The sequence below is a fragment of the Odocoileus virginianus genome, chromosome 17, assembly GCF_023699985.2.
Source record: "Odocoileus virginianus isolate 20LAN1187 ecotype Illinois chromosome 17, Ovbor_1.2, whole genome shotgun sequence".
Classification (NCBI taxonomy): Eukaryota; Metazoa; Chordata; class Mammalia; order Artiodactyla; family Cervidae; genus Odocoileus; species Odocoileus virginianus.
Window position 1 is genome coordinate 58,239,299 of NC_069690.1, and position 26,226 is coordinate 58,265,524.

The following is a 26,226-nucleotide window of genomic DNA, read 5'->3' on the forward strand; positions in this document are numbered from 1 at the left end:
ATTCTTGCCTGGAGAATCCCATGGACAGAGGAGCCTGGTGGGCTACAGTCTATGGGGTCACAAAAGAGTCAGACACAACTGAAGCGACTTAGCACAGCTCAGCACTAGGTGATAAGAAGGTGCCAGCGATGTTAGCATGCAAAGACAAGAGCATCCCAGATGGAGGAAGCAGCGAGGGCTCAGACGCAGGCCTGCCTTTGGAGTGGGTAAGGCGCTCAGAGAGGCCAGCAGATGCTCTGTGAACTGAAGGAATGCTCTCAGAGGTGAGCAGGGTCTGCGGGGTCCAGCGTGAAAAACAGCAGAGTTTAGATATTAGGCCAGTTGAACAGAAAGCCGCTAGAGGGTTTTTGTCACCATTTAATTGATACTTTGAAAAATGTTTCACCCTGGCTATTATTTGTCCATGAATTTGGGTGGTGGACAAGCTAAGAGGCTTTCATATCATTGTATCATCTCAGATAAAAGATGATAACGACTCAGACTCAGGTGGTAGAGTTTGAGATGGAGAAAAGGTGCCTGACTCCCCAGGTTTAGGAATTACTTATGTACTCAGCAGGTCAGCCATCTGCCATATAAAAAATTATGTGCACATTTTTCACTGGAAAAGTAATCTGGAAAAAGACCCATGTATGGACAGCAAATGTCAGTCTCTAAGCTTTTTTTCAAAATGTTTTATATAATTATAGGGTTTAAAGAACATGTTTTGGTGACATGGATTACATATATGATAAAAAAATTCCAAATGGCAATGGAGATGAACATGTATCTCAGATAGTTGCTGAAGAAGCAAGATTTATGTTATTGTTTTACTTCCAATACTGATTCAGGTGGGTGCCTGTCTTTCAGGAGAAATTTTGGGATTGCTGGGACCTAACGGTGCTGGTAAAAGTTCGTCTGTTAGAATGATATCTGGGATGATGACGCCAACAGCTGGAGAGGTAGTGCCAATGAAGATGTGGTTTCCGTTCCCCAAATAGACGTGCTATAATAGATAGAGGTGATGTCCTTGTGAGCCTGTACTGTGAGTAAATAGTTTTCTGCAATAAACATAGGGGGTGACTTCTATAGTATTTCTTCGATGTTCATTAGCCACAAGTCAGTTTCTCGAGGAATCGTGTGGCTGAAGACGAGCCTGCACATTTCTGAAACCAGCGCCCTTTCTCAGGTGGAGTTGACGGGGCACGGTTCGGATCTGGATCAGCAGGGGGACGCCAGCATCCGGTTCCTGGGCTACTGTCCCCAGGAGAATGTGCTGTGGCCCAGCCTGACCACGCTCGAGCATCTGGAGGTGTTCGCCGCTGTGAAAGGGCTGCGGCGAGCGGACGCCCGCGTGGCCATCTCACGGTACTGCGCGCCCATGAGGCTCCCCTGTGCCGTCCTGATTCAGAGTGGGGAGTAGGGGGGACAGCTCCATCTTCGGGGAGCAGCAGGGGTGCAGAGGGGATGGAGGCCAGGGGCCAAACCCTGCATCCCTGGCTGGGGGACCCTTAAAAAGTAAACGGCGTAGAATAATAGTGTTCAGTGATACACAGGGTGTCACTTACACGTGGGATCTAAACTGTGACACAAATGAACTTATCGAAGAAACAGGAACAGACTCACAGAGAACAGACTTGCGGTTGCCCCGGGGAACCTGGGATACGGGGGGATGGAGAGAGAGCCTGGGCTTGGCGGGTGCAAGCTCTCACACACAGAGTGGATAAATAACAGAGTCCTACCATACAGCCCAGGGAACTCTATTCAGTATCCTGGGTTAGACCCTAAGGGAAAAGAATATGGAAAAGAACGTACATACGTATAGCTGATTCAGTTTGCTGTACTGCAGAAATTAATGCAACGTTGTAAATCAGCTACACTTCAACAAAATGAATTGAAAAAATGTTGAATGAATGAATAATTGTCTATTTCATTAGAATTCAAGTTAGTTTTACAATTTTTTTACGAGATGTAAATCTTTCCTGTTCGGAATAAACTTTATTCTCTGATGGTTAGATTTTTAATTTTTTTTTAAACTGGGGCAGAATTGCTTTACAATGTTGCGTTGATGGTTAGTTCTGAGAGTGATGGAGCCAAGGAGGGGACCCAGGGCCATAACCCCGGTGTGGGGTTAACCTTCTCCCCACATCCTCTCCTGATCTCACCCTGTTTCACACCAGACTGGTGGACGCCTTCAAGCTGCACGAACAGCTGAACGTTCCCGCGCAGAAGTTACCGGGAGGGGCCGCCAGAAAGGTGCGTGTGTCCCGCGGGCTGCCTGGAGGGTGACGGCGGCGGCAGGAACAGCCCCGTGTCTCTGCCTTGCAGCTGTGTTCTGTGCTGAGCCTGCTGGGAGACCCACCCGTCCTGCTTCTGGATGAGCCGTCCACAGGCTTGGACCCCGCCGAGCAGAAGCAGCTGTGGTGAGCAGCGACCGCGGGGCCAGGAGGTGGGGCCTTCTGTGAAAGGAGCGTTTTTAAGCTGACCTTGGAAAAGCAGACCCACTGGTCCCTAGCTGAGCAGAGACAACTCACCGTCCTAGGGAAACCAGGATTTAACAAGTAGATCCTCTCAGGGGCTTCCCTGGTGGCTGAGCAGTAAAGAACCCACCTGCTGATGTAGGAGGCGGGAGTTCAGTCCCTGCATGGGGAAGATCCCCTGGAGGAGGGCATGGCCGCCCGCTCCAGTGCTCTTGCCTGGAGAAGCCCATGGACAGAGGGGCCTGGCGGGCTACAGTCCATGGGGTCGCAATGAGTCGGACACGACTGAGCGACTAAACAGCGCATTCACTAAAGAGTGCACCACCTTCAAGTGGCATTCACATGGGATTAGAAAACCTCTCAGTGTCTCGCTGGAATTTTAGGTCTTGCGATTTGGAATGTAGATTAATTTTGCCAATTATTGAGATGTCTGTAATTTTTTCCTTAGAAAGTATTAGCTTGCGAATACGTTTTCCTCCTTTGCTTTCTCCCCCCCTGCCTTTAGCTAACCTGTTAAATTTGTTGATCTAGACTTTCTTTTAATAGTTTTTAAATTCTTCTTATGTTCCTATCGAGGACTTTATATTTGCAGTTATAAAATTCTCCAATCCACTTTCATATTGGTGTGTGCCCAGTATTTTCCCAACTTTTTAAAAGAACTTTGTTATGGAAATTTTATACAAATGGAAAGAGAATCACGTGTGACTCTGTTAAGCCAAATGCTCTCTGTGTAAGGTCAATCTTTCTTCATCTTTGCCTCCACCCACTTCCTTTTGCTGCTTTCCAATTATTTTGAAGCAAATACTAGGCAGTGTATCCTTCATTTGTAAACATTTCAGTTAGCTTCTGCAAAAGAAGTGAAATTTTCTTTTTTTTCAACTTAACCAGAATGCCATTAACACACCTAAAAACTATTATCAAAACCTTCTATGTAATCACATTTTCCTGTTCTTTTTTAATTTAGAATTTAAATATGATTCATGAATTGTATTTTAGCCAAAAAATTTCCCTTCCGTCTCTCTTTTTTCTCATCCTTATAAAATACGGCATTACTGCTGGGGCTCATTCAGGCAGACAATCCAGACAGCGGTTAGAAACACGGCGAGGGGCGCCCTGCTGACCACCCACTCCATGGCCGAGGCGGAGGCCGTGTGCGACCGTGTGGCCATCATGGTGTCCGGGAGGCTGAGGTGGGTGCCGGCCAAGCCTGCCCTCAATTTCTAAACGAGACTTGCTGTGAAAGGGCCAGGCTTGCCCAGTGGCTCAGAGGTAAAGAATCCAACATGTAGGTTCAATCCTTGGTTCTGGACGACACCCTGGAGAAGGAAATGGCAACCCACTCCAGTATTCTTGCCTGGAGGATCCCACGGACAGAGGAGCCTGGTGGGCTACAGTCCATGGGGTTACAAAGACCTGGACACGGCTTAGCACCTAACACAACAATATGAAAAGGGCAAAACCACTGTAACCAGGGAAACTCTTCCCCGCTCCCACCGGGACCCCTTTCCCTACACCTGAAATTTAAGAATAACAGGAAAAAATCCCAGGGACGAGATTTTCCCAGTGTGCCTTCCTTCTTGTTCACAGATGCATCGGCTCCATCCAACACCTGAAAAACAGCCTCGGCAAGGATTACATTCTGGAACTAAAACTGAAGGAGGCTTCCCAGGGGGCGCCGGTCCACACGGAGGTCCTGAGGCTTTTCCCGCGGGCCGCCCAGCAGGAAAGGTGAAGGAGCTCTTGGCTGCGAGGAGCAGGCTGGCTTCTTCCATCCGTGGTTCCTTCTTTGCTCTGTGAGCACTTCAGGGCAATTAGACCTCAGCAGCAAGGGAGGGACCTCAGAAACAGATTTACGTCTTCCTGATTAGAGGAGATTTGTGAGCGTCCCCAGAAAGATGTGTCCCCCCGGGGAGGCCTGGGGACACTGGCCTGGGCCTCCGCGGCCACCCAAGGCTGGTCCCCAGGTCTGGAGTGGGACTTGGAAAAACAGGAGAAGTTCTGATGACTTGAATCTGCACAGAAGTGCAGCCAGCCTGGGGCACCTTCCCGGAGCTTCCCCATAAATATTTAAAATATATAAATATTTACTGTTTTAAAGATACAACTATTTAGGGTGAATCAGCCCCATCAGAAACAGCAATTGGGATCATCAAAGCGTGTCCCTTTAGTGGCGTTTTCCTGCCTCACAATGAAGAACAGAAGGGAGTGTGTATGTGAGCACAGAGACACAGGGGTGTGGTTTCTCAGGGTAGGGGGCAGGGAGCTGGAGCAGGAGCTGAGTTTGAAATTCCTCGGGGGGAGAAGCCACGGAAGAAGCAGGGTGTAACACCCAGAATCATCCAAGGGGGTGCGGGGACGCGGGACTCGGTCCCATTCCCAGACCTGCAAGCCACGGCTTTGATGGAGACAGGCAGGGGAGCAGGGCTGGGCGAAGACCGGGGTCTGAGCAGCTCTGGGGCGGCCGGGGGCTTCACAGTCTGTTGGGAACGAGCCGCGCGTGGGGCCTGAGGTCTCAGCAGAGCTGGGACGAGGGGACGGGGGCAGAAATCAACCCTGGCACTCCCTCCCCTTCGAGCTGGGTCAACTGCAGATCGGCACAAGCCGTCGGCCTGCCTCCCTCTACGAGGATCAAACCGGGCGCTGCTGCAGCTGCGGGCCTCCAATGCCCCCTAGAGAGTTCCGGGCAGGGGGCAGGCATGCCGCGTCTGTGCTCCGGGGAAACAGGACCGGTCCTCAGATAGTTCGATGTCCTCAGGAGCCCATTTTACGAGCCCAACTCTTGCACCTCCCCACATCTAGAAAAGCACTAACCGCCTTCGTGGCGACAACGGCTCCTCATGGTCAGCAGCAACCATCACGAGACCAACAGAATCCTCTGCAAAAAACACGTGCCTGAGTGCATGTACCCCCCTCCAGCAGAATCCCCTCCACACTGACCCTGCCCCGCTGCCTCTTCCGAGCAGCGTCTCAGAGCGATCGCAGGCGCCGTCTCTCAGGCTACAGTCCTCACTTCGCCCCAAATCAGACTCAACTCACAGCTCTCGTGTTGTGCTTTTTTAAGTGTAGAGCCATCTCAGTCCCCTCGCTACTGTGGCCCTCCCTCTCAACCACGTGTCTCTTGCCTTCGCTTTCTGGTTACAAGGGTGAAATATTGGGATTAGCTGTAAATTATTCAAGCTCGGCAAAGAGGTTCATTCAGAAGGTCTATGTTCCACAAGGAAAAGGTTTGAATAAACTTCACTGAGCATTGTTGTTGTTCAGCTGCTAAATGGTGTCTGACTCCTTGCGACCCCACGGGCGGCAGCACGCCAGACGCCCCTGTCCTTCACCATCTCCTGGAATGTGCCCAAGCTCATGTCCATCGAGTCAGTGACGCCATCCAACCATCTCATCTTCTGTCTCCCTCTTCTCCTGCCCTCCACCTTTCCCAGCATCAGGATCTTTTCCAATGAGTCAGCTCTTGGCATCAGGTGGCCGAAATATTAGAGCATAAATGTAATTATACTGGATCATTTCCAGGAGAATTATCTCCAACTGCCAGCCAACAAAGCTGCTGCAAGAAGCATCTGTTGAAATTTATCCTGTTGTTTCATATTGAAGCCAGATGTTAATTTGCACTCATTTTATTTATTAATAAAATTTTTAAAAATAATAAAATTTACTAACTTTTAATATCAACTTTTATTTTGATGGTCATTTGCCCCCTTGAAACTCAAGATGAAGTGTGACACTTTTTCTGTCTCCAGGTACTCCTCCTTCTTGGCTTACAGACTGCCTGTGCAGGACGTCCAGCCTCTCTCTCAGGCCTTTCACAAGTTAGAGACAGGTAAGAATGGCCATTTTTAAATAAAACTTTGGAAGAATTAGTTCTTACCTTAATTATGTTCATTTTTCAATTGACGTACAGAAGATTTACACTATTACATTTGTTCCAGGCATACAAAACAGTGGTCCAGAGTTTTTGTAGATTATACTCCGTTTAAAATTATTATAAAATACTGGCTGCATCCCCTGTGCTAAACAATATGTCCTTGCAGTTTTTTATTTTACGTGAGATACACATTTATACAGCATACCTCCTTTATCCATTCATCTGTTGATGGACACTTAGTTTGCTTCCATATCTTAGCTATTGTAGACAATGCTGTTTTTGAACACTGGAGTGTATGAATCTTCTTGAATTGGTGTTTTCATTTTCTTTAGCTATGCATCCAGGAGTGGGATTTCTAGATCACACAGGAGTTCCATTTTTAGAACAAGTTGCAAGCTAAGAGACATTGGGTAAAGCCACGTAACCCCTGTGTCTCTAGGTGGCTTGTCTCTAAGTGAAAGGTAGTATCAGTGGCCACTTGTCTGGATTACTAGGAGGATTGAGTAGGTTCATCTGGAAGAGCCTAGAGCGGTGCCCGACTCCTCATGTTTGAGACGAAAGAAATCTGGTTTGCTTTCTTGCTCTTCCTAAATGTACAGACACACCTGCCTACTCCTGCGCCAGGGCTTCACACTCTAATCCTTCTTCCTGGAATTCTGCTTCTTAAATATCCAGGCTGTTCCTCACTTCTTTTAGGTTTATGCTCAATTATCAGCTTGTTACTGTGGCCTTCCTTAAAATCATCCTGGAAAAAGAGCACCAACATATTTCCTAGATATTTCTTTTCTCCAGAGTAGCTACTATTAGTTACTTTATTACACATGTAAGTGCTTCTTTAGAATGCAGAAGGCATGAAGGCAGGGGTTTAGGCTTTGCCCGATCTCTGCTGCTCCATCCCCGGAACCCAGGGGTGGCTCGTGCGCCGAGGATCCTGTGCGTAGACGGTGAACTGTGGACCGGTGAGTGTGTATGGAGCGCATCTGATGGCAGACTTCCTGGTGGGGAAGCCCGGTAGAGAGGGGACTGCAGAGGAACTGGCTGTAGCACAGATACGCAGGACCTTGAGGTCTTTTTAAAGGGAATGCGATGTAATTGCAACCTTCCTCATGTGTGAGAATGTATCGGTGAGTTCCTCAGTCCCTCAAGGAACTTAGCTGTCTCCCCAAGATACACATACTAAGTAATAGTTGGCTATGAAGTTCGTTTGAGTTTTTCCATAAGATGTTACAAAGGAACTTTGTGGCCAACCGAGTAATAGACCATATTATCAGTAAGTGATCTGATAAAATTCTAATATCAAGATGAGTTTAATATGTATTTATACTGATACTTTGACTTTTCACTATTTCATTCTTTCACCAAGCATTTGTTCATTCAGTTCTGTGTTCCATTCATATTCATTACTGGCACTTTTATTTCAGATGACTTTGAAAAGATGGTTGGTAATAAATAAATTGTAAGCATCTACTACCAGTCTATTTTTTTTTTTTCAGTGAAACATAACTTTAACCTGGAAGAATACAGCCTCTCTCAGTGCACCTTGGAAAAGGTGAGTCATCCTGTGTGATCTTGTGTCGTTCCTGTAAATTTCACATAAAAGCCCCATGCATGTTGCCTGTTTCTTTTGAGACCAATCAACAGCTTGCTCATTGTTTTCCCTTCTTCTCTGCCTCCCACTTAGGTGTTCTTAGAACTCTCTAAGGAGCAGGAGCTGGGGAATGTTGATGAAGAGGTTAATACAACCATGAGATGGAAACTTGTCTCAGGAGCTCCCGCTCCTTAGAGGGCCCTCAGAGGGCCCGTGAAGCCTCCAGCCCGATCATTCTCTGTCGATGTTATTTAAGCTCATGTTGCACGTAACAATTAGCAGTATATATAATTTTAAAACGGCTTCCCAGTTGGTGCCAGTGGTAAAGAACCCGCCTGCCAATGCAAGAGACACAAGAGACGCAGGTTCAGTCCCTGGGTCGGGAAGATGCCCTGGAGGAGGGCACGGCAGCCCACTCCAGTGTTCTTGCTGGAGAATCCCGAGGACGGACGGGCCTGCTGAGCAGCACGGGGAACCGGTGCTCAGGGCTCTGTGGCGACCTAAACAGGAAGGAAATTCAAGAAAGAGGAGTTGTGTGATTACGTGTAACTAATTATCTTTGCTGTACCGTAGGAACTCTCACAACATTGTAAAGCACCTATGCTTCGATAAAAATGAATAACAAAGACATAGATTTTATAAAGTAAAACAATAAAATAAAACATTTAAAATTGTGTAGTGGAAAGGTTGTTTCTGTGTGGTGTGAAACAGATTGCTTTCCAATTTCAAGATGGTAGTTAGGCAAAAGGTAAGACAAGGAAAACAGATCTCGAAAACCTAGCAAACTTCCAGTAAAAAAAAAAAAACTGCCTAGAATGCAGGCCATATTTGACCAATGTATTAGCTGAAAGTTACCTAGAGCTTAAAAACAGATACAAGTTCTTTGACTTTTTTTTAATGGAAGTATAGTTGGTATATGGGGCATCTCTGATAGCTCAATTGGTAAAAAAAAAAAAAATCCGCCTGCAGTGCAGGAGACCTCAGTTCAATTCCTGGGTCGGGAAGATCTGGAGTGGAGAAAAGCTCCCCGCTCCCATATTCTTGGGCTTCCCTTGTGGCTCAGCGGGTAAAGAAGCCGCCTGCAATGCAGGAGGCCTGGGTTCGATCCCTGGGTTGGGAAGATCCCCTGGAGAAGGGAAAGGCTACCCACTCCAGTATTCTGGCCTGGAGAATTCCACGGACTGTATAGTTCATGGGGTCGCAAAGAGTCAGACACGACTGAGCGACTCTCACTTCCTTAGAGCTGATATATAATATTAGTGTCATGTATACAATGTGGTGATTCAAAAGTTTTACAGATTATACTTCATTTAAAGTTAATGCAAGACACTGGCTCTTTCCCTGTGCTGTAGAGCGTGTCCTTGCGGCTTATTTATTTACACACAGTGGTTTGTACCTCGTGACTGCCTTTTCCTTCCCTGCTCCCCTAACCCCACTGGCACCCACTAGTTTGCTCTCTGTATCTGTGAGGCTATTTCTGATTTGTTATATTCAGTCCTTTATTTTTTAGATTTCACACATAAGTGATCACATATTCATCCTCTGCTACCCTGCCCAACAAACCCTAAGTTTTAAAATTCGATATGACCCCGTCGGATGCCGAAGTGTTCTTTGTCACTTACAGGTGAGGAAAGGGAAGTTTCCAGAGAACATCACTCGCCAGCACTGCACAGCCCGTCAGGAGCAGGGCTAAGGCTTCAAGGTCAAATGTGCTGAAGGACGTCCTTGGGGCTGGGAAGGCAGCACGTGTGTCCAGATCAGGCCGTGGAGGGAAGATGGGTGGAGACAGTGAGTGTTCACATCTCCCAAGGAGCCTAGGTTCAGATACACTGGCCAGCCTTTCAAGGTGAGCACCAGTAGAACAACATGCCAGGAGGCTCTCACTCAGAACTTTCCAGATGAGAAGAGGACAAAAGGGCAAGGAGAGGAACGGAGGAAAAACACAATCTGTGTAGGATGGAGAAGTGGAAAAGCACAGGCAAGCTTAGTTTAGACACGATCCCATCAAGCGGCCGGATGGGATGCACTGTCGATCCTACGATTTACATTCCTTGTGAAAGTAAAAGATGTGCAGGAGAGGTGAAAGGAAAATAAGATTATTCTGCTCCATGAGACATCCCAGAGGCAGATGACGTTGTTTAGTCGCTAAGTCATGTCTGACTCTTGTGCAACCCCGTGGACTGTAGCCCTCCTCTGTCCATGGGATTGTCTAAGCAAGAATACTGGAGTGGGTAGCCATTCCTTTCTCCAGGGGATCTTCCCAACCCAGGGGATTAACCCACGTCTCCTGTGTCTCTTGAATTGGCAGGCAGGTTCTTTACCTCTGAGTCACCTGCGAAGCCCAGGCAGATCATAGAGAGAGGCTAAAAGATACCCAAGAAATGCAACTGCAAATAAGATTGGAGGACAGTAACATGTCATACAAAGGAAGTGACGCACAAAAAAAGTTCATAAAGCAGGACCAAGTAAAATATCCTTATTATAATTTTAAGAAACAAGGAAATCTGGGGAGAGTATCTACCAAAACCCAAACGCAGGCAGTGCAGCTTGGTCAGAAAGGGTGAAGGGCAAGAGCAGAGAAGATTCTGGAAAAGAGCAGCGTTCCCCGCCTCTCTCTATCAGGCTTCTGGGCTGCTGCATGCTCTCTTGGCAGATCAGGTCCTTACACTTTGACCTGATGCAGTTTTGAGGGCTGCACACAAGTCCCAAGGCCCCAGGTACCCCATACAAATCGCCAGGAGAGAGTCCAGGAGGATGCTTTAGCTCCACACAAAGGACAGCATCTGACTTCCGGCCCTGGAGGATACTGTTGCAAAACACGGGAGGCAAAAGTCAAGAACTGTAAAACGTTTGCACCTCCCGTGAGACTCGTGGAGGGAAAGAGACACGCAGAGAGCAGACAACACAGCAGTTGCCATCTGAGCTCCCAGGCTGAAGGCGGGCTTTACCCCCGGTTCTGTTACTCTCCAGCTGTTCGATTTTGTGCAAGTTATTTAAGCTCAGGGACTCAGTCTACTCATCTGTAAAACGGGAGTGATTACAGGAAGGCCTGGGCTTTCCAGTGAAGGGGATACGCTATGCATCGCCCTGTACTATAATTAATGGGGCCTCTTTGAAAAATAAGAGTGACTTTCTCGTCACCCCCAGGCGAAGGGCTGGGAGCAGTAAAAAGTACATCATGGAAAGACACCTTGAAAACAAGATGCTGAGGTACTGCTGTGACTGATGGAAAACCATCAGTGACGGTTCCCGTAACCAGAGCCTTGAGGGAGTTGCTGAGAAATGGCGTCACTAGCCAAAAAGCTAAACAAAGTCCAGAAAGACCTGAAGGTTTGACACTGAGTACCGTGCATTGTACATCTTTATCCCCCATCTGAGACTGCTAAGAACTGATACCGCTAGAGCCGGAACAGGGAGTGGAAGTTAACCGTAAAGGGCATGCGAAGAGTAGGATCTGGGCTTTTGCCTGCAAGTGGCGTCGGCCCCCTGACCCCCACTGTGTTTCTGAGTCTTCTTTTTCTTTATCCTTCTGCAGCACCGCTCCCTCGGGTTGGTTCGTTGTTGGGCTGGTCCTTAGATCCAGGTGGCTCAGAGGTAAAGAATCCGCCTGCCAGTGCAGGAGACACAGCCCTGGGTTCCATCCCTGGGTCAGGAAGACCTCCTGGAGGGGGGCATGGCAACCTCTCCAGGGTTCTTGCCTGGAGAATCGCATGGCAGAGGAGCCTGGTGGCTTACAATCCACAGCGTCTCAGAAGAGTCAGACACAACTGGGCAGGCATGTACACACGCATGGTGATGCCCACCTCATGAGGTTCTAATGTTCATTCAGTATGGCAGTTTTTCACTGTGCCTTGCACATAATAAATACCATATGTGGTTGCTTCATAAGGACATTATGCTACAAAATTACTGCTATTCCACTTTTGAAATCCTAACTGGATAATTTTTTTTAATTGGGAAGCTGAAACTAAAGCTTATTTAGAAGAGTGCAGAAGAAAATGTTGAAAAAGAAGATTAATGAGGGTATGCTTGCTGTGTTACAACATTTATAAAGTCAAGGAAGAGGCCAGCATGTTGAAAGAAAAGAATCCAGTCCAGAAGCCAACTGGGGTCAGAAGACAATCTCTCTCCTAGATACAAAGTTCTTCTGCAAACAAAATGTGCTCATCATATTCTCTGGCAGGTATTATTAAGTGTGATAATTTTGTAGCTTCTGCAGAAGACAGCAGACACGTATAGGAACAATCAGAGTCTGTTTGTTTGACAGTCGTAGGCATTAATGAGTTCAATCTGCCTCTATTTTGCTGGCCTAGCAATTTCTGGACTCATACAATTAGCCAGAGAATAAATATGAGAGAATGGGAGGTAAATGAGGAAGACCTCACGTGGTTATCACGGCACATAGGGAACAGACGAGTCTGCTTGGTGTGAGGGTTACCCGAACACCATACCCTCAGGGGGGCATTTTCAGGACGTAGTTACAAGGCAGGGGAACTAACAGACCCACGCAGTGGGCAGAGAGACGCTGGCCCCTACTCAACGTTCTCCACGATTACACTTCCATGAAATTACAATTTCATGCAATTTCACGAGCAACTTTTTCACTTTTTTTTAGAATTGCCTCGTCTTTACCTGAAATGTTCAAAAAAAGATAGAACGGCAGCTCTTACCTGTTCAAAATGTTTCTTCAATAATATGGAAAACAAGACATACTGAAAACGAGCGGCTGCTTACAGAGAAAGCGGTCTGCCTGCTGGCGCGTTTACAGAAGCAACAAGATAGTAGATCTTGGGAGGGCAGGCGCTTTGAGGTGACGTTGCTCTAAGGATTCTCCTACTCCCCACTGCAAGAAAGATGCTGCAGCTTGCTTGCGCGCAACACAACTCAGATGAAGATGAAAACTCAGTTCATTTTGTTCCCTTAAAAAAATTACATTCTACATCGCTATATTTCCATATCCAGATTTTAAGAACTAAATTTCAACAGAAACTTTTGAGTTCCTTTCTGGCCTGTTTCTGTATTTGTCTTTTTTTTTTTTTTCAAATGGGTGCATGAGCGCTTCTCACAGGTATCCCCTGGGCTCAGGACAGTGTGTGTGTGTGTGTTAGCTGCTCAGCCATGTCCAACTCTTTGCGAGCCCAGGGACAGTAGCCCACCAGGCTTCTCTGTCCATGGGATTCTCCCAAGAATATTCGAGTGGGTCGCCGTTCCCTTCTCCATGTCATTTTTTTTTTTTTCTTTTTTACTTGTCTCTGCTCTGTTCTGAACTGTTTCTTTACTTATGTTTCTTTAAAAGCCTGTGTTGGGAGTCAGCTCTCCCATGAGGGCCTTGTATGAAAAAGCCAATTGGAAAAGACTAGCTCCTTTTTGATTTGATAGTACTTCATGCTTGCTGTGTCCAGCCAGCCATCTGCAGCTGCGAACTCCCTGCTGAGGAGCTGGCGGGGAGACAAATGGAAAGCTATAATGAAGTCTCCATGTCACGTGAGCAGAGTTTTTGGCAGTCTGGCTGAATTAAGACCATAATCCTTTACGGAAATCATTCTACACGGAACTATTCACAATAAACATGAAATTAAAAGCGTGATGTAGTAGTGACCCGAAAGGAATGTGAATTGTTCTCCAGGACCCCCGGAGACCCGTGGATGAACTATTGCTGGAGTCCCGCTCCAGCTTTCCTGAGAGTAAGTTAACCTCTGAAACCGTGCTTTTGTATATGAAAATATAGCTTGTGACTTCAAACAGGGAATGCCAAACACTTGGATGAAAACTATTAGATGCAGGATGTTGTTAGCAAGTCATTTTGATTTTTCAAATCATCTGAGTATTTCATGTTGTATGGCTAAATAACCATTTGGAGAACCAAGGTTTATTTAAATTTTTACCCCATGACTAAAGCATATTTGGACAAATAGCATGTTTTATCTAAGAGACTATTGGATAAGCTGAAAGGAATGTGACTTTATGTTGCCTCTTTCCTAGGATAAGCTATATTTCTCAAACTGTAGAAATTGCTTATTCTTTTTTGTTTATTTCCAATTTTGCTGCCAGAGGCTTTATACGCATTGGGGGATACATGATTTTCTGAGTATTAATTTTTTTTTTAACCAGCAACCTAAGGGTCTGAGCATTTAAATGATTTAACTGGCTATATTTTTATTGACCTTGTTTATCATCCTAAATTTTTGTAAACTTTGTTGTGTAACATATTTATTCTCTGAATACTGGGAATCCTGTCTGAATAGGAAATGACTGGCTTTTATAGCCAAGTTATTATTTCTAGATCACTACGGGCTCCTATTCAGAGCAATTTAAGCTAAATAGATGTTTTGTGCAATTACAGTGAATAGTATTTTTATTTCTGACCAGGACATGCTGTGGAAAAAAGAATCAGCCTTAACAGTTAGAAACACCACAATCATGACTAGATCACGTTCATTATTCTTTAAAATATTCTGCAGCACACGCATTCATCCACAGCAAGAAAGTAGAGGAGACCCCAGCAGTGTGTTAACCCTTCCAGACACCACGGTCTACTGCAGCACTGGTTTCCTACCTGGAAATGTTTCATGTACTTGTATATTTTGTTTGTCTGTTTGTTTCTGGCTGCACCGGGTCCTCACTGCCGTGTGGGCTTCTGTCGAGCTGCGGCCGGGGGCTTCTCACCGTACTGGCGTCTCCTGTCGCAGGTCACGGGCTCCCAGGCCCTCAGGCGCCAGACACAGGCTCAGACTCACGGGCTTAGTGGCTCTGCACAAGCACGGTCTTCCCAGACCAAGGGTGTAACCCAGTGTCCTCGAACTGCAAAGCAGATCCGTAACAACTGGGGCACCAGAGAAGCCCTGGAAATATTTTGGTTTGGTTTCAGTCAGTCTCCAGCTACCACAGTCTCCTCTGATGACGTTATTATCAGGAACTCATCCGCATAGCTTCTAAACCCCTCCTTCACTCCTGGACAGGTTCTAGACCTGAATCCACGCCCTAAAGACAGGCGTCACTGTACCGCTCAGGAGGTAAGAAGTGGGGCCTGAGGGTCACTGGACCAAAATCAAGGTGTGGGCAAGGCTGTGCTCCTTCCTGGAGGATGTAGGAGACAATTCTGTTTTCTTATTTTCTTGGCTTCTAGACGCATCTGCGTCCCTGGCTCATGCCCTTCTTTCTCCATCCTGGATGCAAACAACAGGTTGAGTCCTTGAAACAGCACTGTAGGGGCTTTGCAGCTGGCGCCGTGGTAAAGAACCCGCCTGCCAATGCAGGAGACGCAAGAGATGCGGGTTTGACCCCTGGGTGGGGAAGATCCCCTGGAGGAGGAAATGGCAACCCACTCCAGTATCCTTGCCTGGGAAATCCATGGTCAGAGGAGCCTGGCAGCTACAGTCTATGGGTTTGCAAAGAGTCAGACACGACAGAGTGGCTAAGCACACACTGCATCGCTCCGCTCTGACCTCCTCTTCACGCTGACCTCCTGCAGGAGGCCAGAGTCCTCCTTCTGCATGTCTGAGGACCCTTGTGATGACGCTGGGTCTGCCACTCTGACCTCCTCTTCACGCTGACCTCCTGCAGAAGGCCAGAGTCCTCCTTCTGCATGTCTGAGGACCCTTGTGATGACGCTGGGTCTGCCACTCTGACCTCCTCTTCACGCTGACCTCCTGCAGAAGGCCAGAGTCCTCCTTCTGCATGTCTGAGGACACTTGTGATGGCGCTGGGTCTGCCCTGGGAATCCGAGCTCACCTCCCTGGTTTGAAGGCAGTTGGTCACCAACCTCAGGACATGCTGCTGATTTTACTCTCCTGGGCCCTGGGGGCATCGCTTCGTGGCGAGGTCTCCAGAGCTTGGCAACCGGGGTTAAATCCCTCCTGGCCTCGTGGACCTGTTTGTGCTGCAGTTTCCGCATCTGTGGAATGGGGAGAATAACATCCCAGAGATTTATTGGAAGGGTTAAACTTATTTTAATAAAACACGTAGAGCTGGAACACAAAAAAGCATCATTGAATATAGTTAGTTTTACTTCCTTTCCAATCTCTTATGTTCAAACTCCTTCCACTCTCTCATTGTTTCAGCTGAATGATTGAATGATTGGTTCAAGCAAAGCCCCTGTCTGTTTTGATCATTTATCTTCCTGAGTTTAAAACTCCTGTTTCACATGCCACCTCTACTCCCATCCCCACTGGTTGCCTTTTATTTTTTTCTAATTGGATGAAAGGTTCTTTAAATTCAATTGTTGTTGTTGTTCAGGTGCTCAGTTGTGTCTGACTCTTTGCAACCCCATGGACTGCAGCATGCCAGGCTTCCCTGTCCTTCACCATCTCCTGGAGCTTGCTCAGACTCGTGTCCATTGAGTTGGTGATGCCATCCCACCATCTCATCCTCTGTCGCCCCCTTCTCCTCCTGCCCTCATTTTCCCCAGCGTCAGGGTCTTTTCCAGTGAGTCGGCTCTTTGCATCAGGTACTTTACAGTTTTCAAAAGTTTCACACACGTGAATTCGTATAAGCCCATGACCACCCTTCCCCTACCCACCCCTGTGTCTCCCTCCCCGCCCCCACTGACAACCACTGGTGTGTTCTCTGTATTTGACAGTCTGTGTCTTCTTTGTTTTGTTCACTAGTTTGTAATATTTTTTAGATTCCACATACATGTGGTGCCATACGGTACTTGCCTTTCTCTCCCTGCCTTATTCTACTTAGCGTAATGCTCTCCAGGTCCATCCTTGTTGTTGCAAATGGAAATGTTTCATTCTTTATAGCTGAGTAATATTCCATCTTCTTTAGCCATTCTCTGCTGGTGGACACTGGGTTGCGTCCACACCCTGGCGATTGTAAATAACGCTACGATGAACATTGGGGAAGTGACAGTGGAAGTCCCTCAGTCGTGTCTGACTCTTGGCGGCCCCAAGGACTGCACAGTCTGTGGAATCCTCCAGGCCAGAATGCTGGAGCGGGTAGCCTTTCCCTTCTTCGAGGGATCTTCGCAACCCAGGTCTCCCACATTCCAAGCGGACTCTTCAGCAGCTGAGCCACAGACGGAGCCCGAACACTGGGGTGCAAGCATCTTTGACAATGAGTGTTTTGTTACTTTCAGACATTGCGCAGGCGTGGCACTGCTCAGCCATATGGCAGTCCTGTTTTTAGTTCTGCAAGAAACCTTAGCGTGGCTGTCCACAGCGGCTGCACCCACTGACGTTCCCACCCACAGCGCTCGAAGGCTCCCTCTCTCCCCATCCTCACCGACATTCGTGACTTGTGGTGTTTCTCATAATGGCATTCTGAGCGTTGTGAGGTGACATCTCGTTGCGGTCTGGGTTTGCACCTCCCCGACGATCACAGATACGATACTGACCATCTTTTCTTGCGCCTCTGCCTTTCCTCTTTGGAAAAATGTCTGTTCAGCTCTTCTGCCCGCTTTCAATAGGGTTGTTAGTTTTGGGGGGTTGAGTTGTAGGTGCTGGTTATATATGATGCATGGCTGTTGGTCACCTTTTCATTGTCCTGGATATTCTTTATTGCTCGCACTATTAATTAATACAGACTTCCCAGGTGGCTCAGTGGTAAAGAACCTACCTGCCAATGCAGGAGACGCAGGTTCAACCTCTGGGTTGGGAAAATCCCCTAGAGAAGGGAATGGCGACCGACTCCAGTATTCCTGGGAAATCCCAAGGCCAGAAGAGCCTGGAGAGCTATAGTCCACGGGGGCGCAAAAGAGTCAGACAGGACGGAGCAGCTGAGCGTGCCTGCATTGATGAATATAAATGACGCAGTGGCATCACTTTCAAACTTCTTTTCCATTTTCTAAATGGGCACTGTGCTTTAAAATCTCTTCATGTGGCTCAGTGGGTACTGATTTACTGCCTCTGAATCCTACCCGGTACTCCATGAACTGGATCCATTCACATCTGCTCCCCATTGTGAAGAGCATCCTGGTACAGGCCCCACGTGGACACGTGTGGGAATTTCCTTGGCGTACACAGCAGGAGCAGTGATGGACGGCGGGATGTTTGCGAAGCAGTGAGGAGCTGGTGATGAACCCCGAGAATGGCTGGGCGGTCTTCTCCTGCCGGCAGCACCTAGTGTTCCTTTATCCCATTAAAGAACTGAACACGACTCTGCTGAATTCTCTGTTTCTCAGTCTAATGAGGAATCACATACAGTACGTGTGCGCACACTTGTTTGGAGTTTTCTTTCTTTTCATCCCGAGCTCCGTCATCTCTTCACGTGTTTTCCAGCTTTTTGGCTCCCTTTGCTACTCAAGGATTGGGAACAGCTGTTGTGATGTTTCTCTTTGGTTGGGTTGCACAATGTTTTCTATTTCCAACCCTCACATTTTCCCCGTTTACTCTCTCCTTTTAAAATAAACAGGTCAGGATGAGCAAGAGGCACTTCAGTGTGGGCCAGCAAACGAGGGCGCTTCTTGGCAAGAATTTTCTTAGGAAATGGAGGATGAAAAGAGAGACCTTGTCGGTATGGTTCAGAGTCTATGTCATCTCGTATTTAAAAGAGGACAGAGTACTTTCTTGTGCACAAACACTTTATCTGTTTTCTTTACTCTTTCATAGATATTCTATTTCTAATTAGCAGGTTGGATTTTTTTTTTTTTTCAAATTCTGAGCTTTGCTATTATTTCAAGTGAGATTCCTTTCAAATATGAAATTTCATTATGACACATCTTATTGAAAGCAATTTGTAAAGAATTTATACTCAAAAACTCCATGAAAAATAAAGCTATGAAAACAAACTCCCATTAAAAATAAAGCCTGAAAATTTATCCTACTGAGGTAGCAATTATATCTGAATTCATTTGAATCTCATAAAGGAATAAGTACAGAAATTCAGCAGGAAAGTAAAAGAAACTTACTTAATCCAGAAAGTAATACAAAATTAAAAAAAAAAAAACTCCAAGGACAAATTGTATCATTTGCACACCACTGTACTAGGGACAGAGATCATGTCGGTTTGAAAGAAATCATGAGCAGAAAAACAGGAAAGGAAAACGGCATTTGAACTCTTGCTTGTAGTAAGCTTCCTAAGGATGATCTCATACTATTCATGTAGGAACTTTAGTAAATTCAGAAAAATCTAATTTAAAATCACTTGTAAAATACCCATATTTCAAGAGTGGATATATTATCATTTCACTTTCTGAACATTGTGAGCGTGCATGTGTTCTTTCAACAAATGTGCACTGAGCGCTTAAATCGGCTGTGATTGAAGTGTACAAAGACCCCCGTGTGGAGGAAGGGTTATATACGTGTAAAAGCTGGAGTCTACGCTATAGAGATGTTTTATGTCTTTTTATCTCTTTTAGTATAAGGATTATAACTGTCAATTTATTTATCTAAACAGATATAGGTGTAAAAACAAACTGACATATGAGTTAAAGTACAATCATCTGGTGAATAAGATATATACCTCTTTTAAAGGCCATGTGTTACAATTATGGGATTCCCTTGTAGCTCAGACAGTAAAGAATCCACTTGCAATGCAGGAGACCTGTGTTTGATCCCTATAACTGAACAATAAAGTGTGTTCTTATCAGATTTCAAATGCATTTGAAATTCTGGCACATTTCCAATTCCAGAATGCTATCACAATGAAAAAGGCTTTTAAAAGTCTTTTTGGGAAGCAATGTTTTGGAGTACATTTCCAATTCCAGAATGCCATCACAATGACAAAGGCTTTTAAAAGTCTTCTCAGGAAGCAATGTTTTGGAGTACATTTCCAATTCCAGAATGCCATCACAGTGACAAAGGCTTTTAAAAGTCTTCTCAGGAAGCAATGTTTTGGAGCTATCTTCTTTTGCATTTGGGCAGCAGAAAATAAATATACCACTTCACTCCTGATTATGGAGGTGGGTTGTCTATTTAATTTCAATGAACATTTCTTTATCATTCTCACTCAGGGGTCAACACGACCATTCATGAAGCAATCCAGCCTTTAACACTTGCATTGAAGTAAATAAACTTAAATTATTAATTATAATTGGAATTGACACTACAACTCTGTCTTGATGGATGATGTGCATATTTCAAAATACACGGATTAAAGGAGCAAAGAAAGTCGAAACACTTAAACGCTTAAAAACTGGAAGAGAGGAGAAAGAAATGTCCAAGCGCCAAGAGAATGAAGAGTTTTTAAATTGTCTCTGATCAGTCCGTGGTAGAACATCTGTTGACTTGCTTCCTTTTTCCCTCACTGTCTGTAGGAATGGCTCTTCTCAAGCCTTCTAGTGCTGTTTGCTCACCTGCTTTCCTCTAATTTACACCAAGTTAATGACTTCCCTCAACTGCCCGCTGTGGACTTGGGACGTGTAGATAATTTTAATGATTCTGATTACGTTATTGCATTTGCCCCTGAATCCAAGACCACCCAGGAGATAATGAACAAGTTGGCTTCTGCCCCTTTCATAAAAGGTATGTTTTAGGCAGTTCGTGGTCATTTCCTTGTTTGCAAAATACACAAATTCATTTGCAATTTCTTTGATAAACTGTGTTCAGCGTTCAAGTATCTAGATTTCGTTAACATTAATTCATATCCCTCTCGAGTATCAAGGAGATTTTCTTACTGTTTACTAGTCTTCTATTGAAGAAATTTTATATTAAAAGGGTGATCCTCATTGTGGTCCTTATCAAAATGAAAGAGTCCAGGACCATCCAGACGTGTGTTTGTGAGAGGACTCTGGGAAGATTGGTAGGTGGTGACAGTGTGGCCTTTTAATCTCTTCAAATACTTCTTTGGTTTTTTCTCTGGCCGATCACCTTGCTTTGCCTGGTTCTGAGTCTGTATTCGGCCCCCCCCATGGCTCAGTGGTTAAAGATCTGCCTGCAATGCAGGAAGCCCAGGAGACAGGGGCTAGATCCCTGGGTGGGGAAGACCCCCTGGAGGAGGCATGGCAACCCACTCAGTGTTCTTGCCTGGAGAACCCCACGGACAGAGGAGCCTGCGGCCACAGCCCACGAGGTCACGCCTCAGCAGGAGCCCGAGTCTGGGTCTGGCTTGCTCTGGTGCGCCCACGTGCCCGCCTGTCTTAGCCACGATGGGGTCTAGGGATGAGGCCTGTGAGGAGGCTGACATCACTTCCCTTTGACCTCCCAGGAGCCTACCCACACATGTGTAGTCAGGGGTCTCCCCGACCTCAGGAGTGAGGAACCTGTGGTCTCTTATCTCTTACAAAGACACGAATCAGCTTCTCTTCCCTCCTGCTGCTTTAGAGCGTCTGTCCGAAGGGGATGGGCTCCGCTGCTCCAGCGGGGGCCCATCCACCTCCTGCCTCAAAACCAAGGGCAACACGCCCAACAAAACTAGGTGAGAAGGCGCCTCCTGCGACCTCAGAAGGTCAGGGGTGGGGATAGGGGCCCTGCCGGACCCGAGGAGAGAGCAAGGACCCTGTCAGAGGAAAGCAGCGGCCCCTGCGGAGCGGAGGGGCCGAGCCTGGGACAGCGAGGCCGTCCCAAACCCCAGCCGCAGCGCTGCCTCTGGGCCGCACAGAAATCTCACCGGTGTGCCCGCCTCTCCCTCGGCAGGAAGAACCATCTCGGGCTGGCCTGATGAACAGAGCATGGGTAAGCTGGAGCTAAACTATTCTACAGACGCCGTGAGAGTCATCTTTAACAACACCTTCTCATACCATTTGAAATTTTTGTGGGGACATAGAATCCCCACAATGAAGGAGCACAGAGACCATTCAGGTAACCTTCCTATTGGAAAAAAAATCTATTTTTTGCTATATTGTCATTAGCCACAAGGAGGCCTATGTGATAGTAGATGTCTACTATCTACAAACATACACAACATAAAGTTTAATTTCTGAACATACGTGAGATTCATTCTTATTAAATAAAGCCTATGATCTTAAGTGTATATTTTTAAGAAATTATATTGCTATCATTCCTATGTTACTCCTAAATAAAGCCTCAAGAAAAGGCTCTTGCTCAATGATTTCCGATCATTAAAAAAAGCAGTGCTTTATTGGCACAAGCAACAGAAGAACAAAACTCAACAAAACATTCTCAACTAATGGAGAGAATGGATGATAAGATTTAATGAAAAGTTGTTGAGAGAGGGTCTTAAGAACATTGATAAAGCATGTCTGGTATATTGTCCTTGGGTGAACCCCCATGAGAACCCCTACCATCCATTATATTATTGTGGACCAGGAGTGTATTTTGGAACTTTTGAAATTCTGATTTTCCCTGTATCCCAGACTGTCCCATATCATCATAATAGGTGTTTTCTTTTTTTCTTTTTTTTCCCCCTAAAGCTCATTGTCAAATAGTGGATGAAAGTGCCATATGTGAAGGTTCTTTGTTCTGGGAGAAAGGCTTTGTAGCTTTTCAAGCTGCTATTAATGCTGCCATCATAGAAGTGAGTATTGAGTTCAAGGAAACTAACTGAGTTGAAAATCTGGTTTTCATAGAGGGTGATCGAATGGCTCTGTCATTGAATTAATTTAGTCACCTAATATGGAACAACACGCTGAATAATCACTCTACCTAAACCTTACACCAAGAACTGAGGATTAAGAAAGTGGAACACAGGCCCTTTTCTCCAGGGATCCTGGATCATGGGGCATAGAAATGTGAATAAACAGTTGTGGTGAGAGTTCCGGCTCTGTCATGGGATGGAAGTGATGGTGAGGCAGGCCACAGACAGAGGATTCTCTGGTGAGATGTATCAAAGAAGACTTACTAACCAAAGTGACACTTCAGAAGTGACTTCACCTGTGTGTAGAATTTTATCCACTGGAGATGCTAAGTAAGGATATTCTAAGGAATCGAGACAAAATCTAGCATATTACAGGATTTACAAGGGGACAAATCATGATGGACATACAAATAGATTAAACGTGGAGTGAATGCACGTAACTTCTATAATGGAGACAAAATGCATGAGGCTATAATTAGCTTAATGCTAACATTGTGTTCATTGATGTCTTTCTTTAGATCACAACAAATCATTCAGTGATGGAAAAACTGATGTCAGTGACCGGTATAAATATGAAGATACTACCTTTTGTTGCCCAAGCAGGAGTTATGACTGATTTTTTCATTTTCTTCTGCGTTATTTCTTTTTCTGCCTTCATATACTATGTATCAGTCAGTGTTACACAAGAAAGACAGTTCCTGAAGCCAGTGATGACAGTGATGGGACTCCGCGAGTCAGCCTTCTGGTAAACCCCACGGCTACGATCCATCCTGCAACAGAGAGAGAACAAGTTAGCTGGTTGGACCCCCTAGACCTGGAAAGCATCATATTTAAACCTGATACTGTCATAAACTAGTGCCTTGTGTAGGAATGGAGTGAATGGACCTGTAGGTTCCATTACAACCAGTGGCCAGGTTAAACGCAAAAAATACAGCACTTCATTTAATTATCTTATTATTTTTCAGTAGAGGATAAGGAAGTTTAAACAGAATAAGTAACTACCTTCAGGGTCACATAGGTACAGTATAGCAGAGAAAGCTTAAACCAGCTTCATAGAAGGGGAAAGTTTATTCTTTCCTTATAAAGAAGCTTTCTTCCTGATTCTTTGAAATCAATCGCAAAAAAAAAAAAAAAAAGACAAAACTTATCTTCGTTTCCATCTAAATATGTGTCTCTATCTATATCCAGTGTCTATGTGTATAAATGTGTCTACATCCAGTCTTTATCTAGTCATCTGTGTCAGGGGTTGGCGAACTGAGTGGCCCATTTCTTTTTACAAAACTAGGAATAATTAGAGGCAAAAGGAAAAGAGGGGAGCAGAGGATGAGATGGTTGGATGGCATCACCGACTCAGTGGATGTGAATCTGAGAAAACCCCAGGAGATGGTGAAGCAGAGGGAAGCCTGGCATGTTTCTGTCCAGGGGGTCACAGAGAGTCCGTCATAACTTAGCCACTGACCAGCAACAACAAAAACTAGGAAAGGCTTTTACCCTGGGTTTGAAAGGCACCAACTTTTTATATGAAATTCAAAGTTCAGCATCTACAAATACATTTGTAGTGGAACACAGCCATGGTCAAACTGTTCGTGTTGTCTGTGACCGCTTCTGTGTTACGAAGTCGGTGCCGAGTAGTAGCCACAGAGACTACGGTCTGAAAAGCCTAAAATATTTACTATCTGGCTCTTCAGAGAAAAAGTTTGCTGATCCCTGCTTCATCATCTGTTTTGTTTGTTTTGGTTTTTGTTCCATGATGTTTATGGAATTACTGAAAGAGGAGGTCCAGAACTGACAAACCAGTCATCATAAATGTCTTCCCTGGAAACCTTTCCATTTACTCTCATCACGATACCCGGCTTTATTGCCGTTCAGCTGCTCAGGCGTGTCCGACCTTTGAGACCCCATGGACTGCAGCACGCCAGGCTCCTCTGCCCTCCAGTCTCTCCCAGAGTTTGCTCAAAGTCTTGTCCATCGAGTCGGTGGTGCCATCCAACCATCTCACCCTCTGTCGCCCCCTTCTCTTCCTGCCCTCCATCTTTCCCAGCATCAGGGTCTTTTCCACTGAGTTGGCTTTTTGCATCAGGTGGCCAAACTATTGGAGCTTCAGCTTCAGCATCAGTCCTTCCCATGAATATTCAGGGTTGATTTCCTTTGGCATGGACTGGTTTGATCTCCAGTTTATTTGTCTTATTTTGAAACTAGCTACCTTTTTTTACCCATTAACTTGTTTTATTGCGATCTTCTCCAGTAGAAGATGAAAGTCAGGGGCAGAGAAGTTTCCCGACTTACGAGATGCTGTGTTCCCTTTACTCCTGGCATACGGCAGGCTTCACAAGACAGCTGCTGAAAAATGAATGAATCAAGGGATGGAACAGCAGCAGTTTGAACTGATGTTTTCTTTCTATGCCAGGCTGTCCTGGGGTTTGATGTACACTGGCTTCATCTCTATCACGGCCACTCTGATGGCCCTTATAGTGACATATGCCCCAGTGGTCGTCCTGACTGGCTTCACGGTGGTCTTCACCCTCTTTCTCCTCTACGGCCTGTCTTTGGTGAGTTGGTGAATTTTTTCTCTCTCTCTCTCTCTGAACTCTTGCTCAGAGAAGACTACCAGTCATGTCTCACCGATTCTGCTCACATATCCTCTGTTCCGTTAGCAATATTTGAGTCTTTGCGTGAGGCAGTAGCTAGAGGTTGGGGGCAGTGCCGAAACATACTTCTCCATGATGAAATTCTTTTCCATTGCGCCGCCGATGATCCCGGCGGACTGTGGACCACCTGGAGCCCTCCTCTCCTTTCAGACGACGTTGGCTTTCCTTGTGAGCGTCTTGGTGAAGAAGCCCCTCCTGACGGGGCTGCTGGTCCTCCTCCTCACTGTCCTCTGGGGGAGCCTGGGGTTCGCAGCTCTGTACAGACAGCTCCCCGCGGCTTTGGAGTGGACCTTCTGCCTCCTCAGCCCCTTCGCTTTCACCGCTGGAATGGCCCAGGTGAGACCTCCTGAAACGAGTTCACTTATTGTGTGCGCTCAGTCGTGTCCGACCTTTTCAGCCCCACGGACTGTGGCCCACCAGGCCCCCCATCCGTGGGATTCTCCAGGCAAGAATACTAGAGGGGGTTGCCATTTCCTCCTCCAGGGGGTCTTCCCTACCCAGGAATCAAACCCACGTCTCTTGTGTCTCCTATGTCACTGTGCCACCTGGGAAGGTTTTTAGAGTCCCCCTGGATAATTTATGCAACACATACTAAAGGTTAAAATTCCCATTTGCTTTTGTAAAGGTGCACGTTGAAAAGACAGGAAGGGTTTTTCTTTCACTCTCTCAGCATTATGAGTTTTCTTTTAGATCTGATTAATATAGACTGATACCCATTACTGGTGTGGTCAGCTTCTACTTTTATAGGACTGTCCCCCAAAGAACATTTATTTCATTTAATGCTCAGGAAGCATGACCCTTCATTATCTCCAGTGTTTGAAAACCAGTAATTCCCTAGAGACATTTTTAAGACTCACTTATTCACGTATGTATGTATTTATTCTTGGCCGTGCTGGGCCTTCGTTGCTGTGGGCAGCCTTTTCCGGTCGCGGCAAGAGCGGGGTCTGCTCTTCACGGCCGCGCTGGTCTCTCTCCACGGTGGTTCTCACGCTGCTGAGCGCTGGCTCTGCACACAAGCTCAGTAGGTGTGGTTCCTGGGCTTAATCGCTCTGCGGCAGGTGGGACCTTCCCAGACCAGGGATCGAACCTGTGTCCCCTGCATTGGCAGGCGGATTCTTAACCACTGGACCACCAGCGATATCCTAGAACACATTTTTATTTTTTGATTGGCCGGTTCTATACGAGACTGACCTCCTCTCAGAAAATTTAATTCTAGTTACAACACCATAACTTGTGCTGAGTCGCTTC

General features: G+C 46.1%; 2 protein-coding genes across 6 annotated transcripts in view; both read left to right on the forward strand.

Annotated features, from left to right (window-relative positions):
- ABCA6 (ATP binding cassette subfamily A member 6) overlaps window positions 1-8,589 on the forward strand; it is a 67,531-nt gene extending 58,942 nt beyond the window's left edge. For 2 of the 3 annotated variants that reach the window (XM_070480081.1, XM_070480080.1), the window contains 9 exons: window positions 847-938; window positions 1,166-1,344; window positions 2,157-2,232; window positions 2,305-2,399; window positions 3,527-3,646; window positions 4,044-4,184; window positions 6,203-6,282; window positions 7,821-7,876; window positions 8,009-8,589. In XM_070480081.1, coding sequence (XP_070336182.1) covers window positions 847-938; window positions 1,166-1,344; window positions 2,157-2,232; window positions 2,305-2,399; window positions 3,527-3,646; window positions 4,044-4,184; window positions 6,203-6,282; window positions 7,821-7,876; window positions 8,009-8,110 — 941 coding nt within the window. In that variant the 3' untranslated portion in view covers window positions 8,111-8,589. Of the gene's footprint in view, window positions 1-846; window positions 939-1,165; window positions 1,345-2,156; window positions 2,233-2,304; window positions 2,400-3,526; window positions 3,647-4,043; window positions 4,185-6,202; window positions 6,283-7,820; window positions 7,877-8,008 lie in introns of those variants that run through there. The other variant, XM_070480082.1, reaches the window with a different exon arrangement.
- Window positions 8,590-13,213: 4,624 nt separating this feature from the next.
- Window positions 13,214-26,226, forward strand: part of LOC110126162 (ATP-binding cassette sub-family A member 9-like) — a 61,817-nt gene continuing 48,804 nt past the window's right edge. The window contains exons 1-8 of one of the 3 annotated variants that reach the window (XM_020875641.2): window positions 13,214-13,599; window positions 18,269-18,370; window positions 20,112-20,319; window positions 21,430-21,594; window positions 22,167-22,270; window positions 22,849-23,075; window positions 24,738-24,879; window positions 25,129-25,314. In XM_020875641.2, the coding sequence (XP_020731300.2) occupies window positions 13,561-13,599; window positions 18,269-18,370; window positions 20,112-20,319; window positions 21,430-21,594; window positions 22,167-22,270; window positions 22,849-23,075; window positions 24,738-24,879; window positions 25,129-25,314 (1,173 nt within the window). In that variant the 5' untranslated portion in view covers window positions 13,214-13,560. The remainder of the gene's footprint in view (window positions 13,600-18,268; window positions 18,371-20,111; window positions 20,320-21,429; window positions 21,595-22,166; window positions 22,271-22,848; window positions 23,076-24,737; window positions 24,880-25,128; window positions 25,315-26,226) is intronic. The other 2 variants (XM_070480084.1, XM_070480083.1) reach the window with 2 other exon arrangements.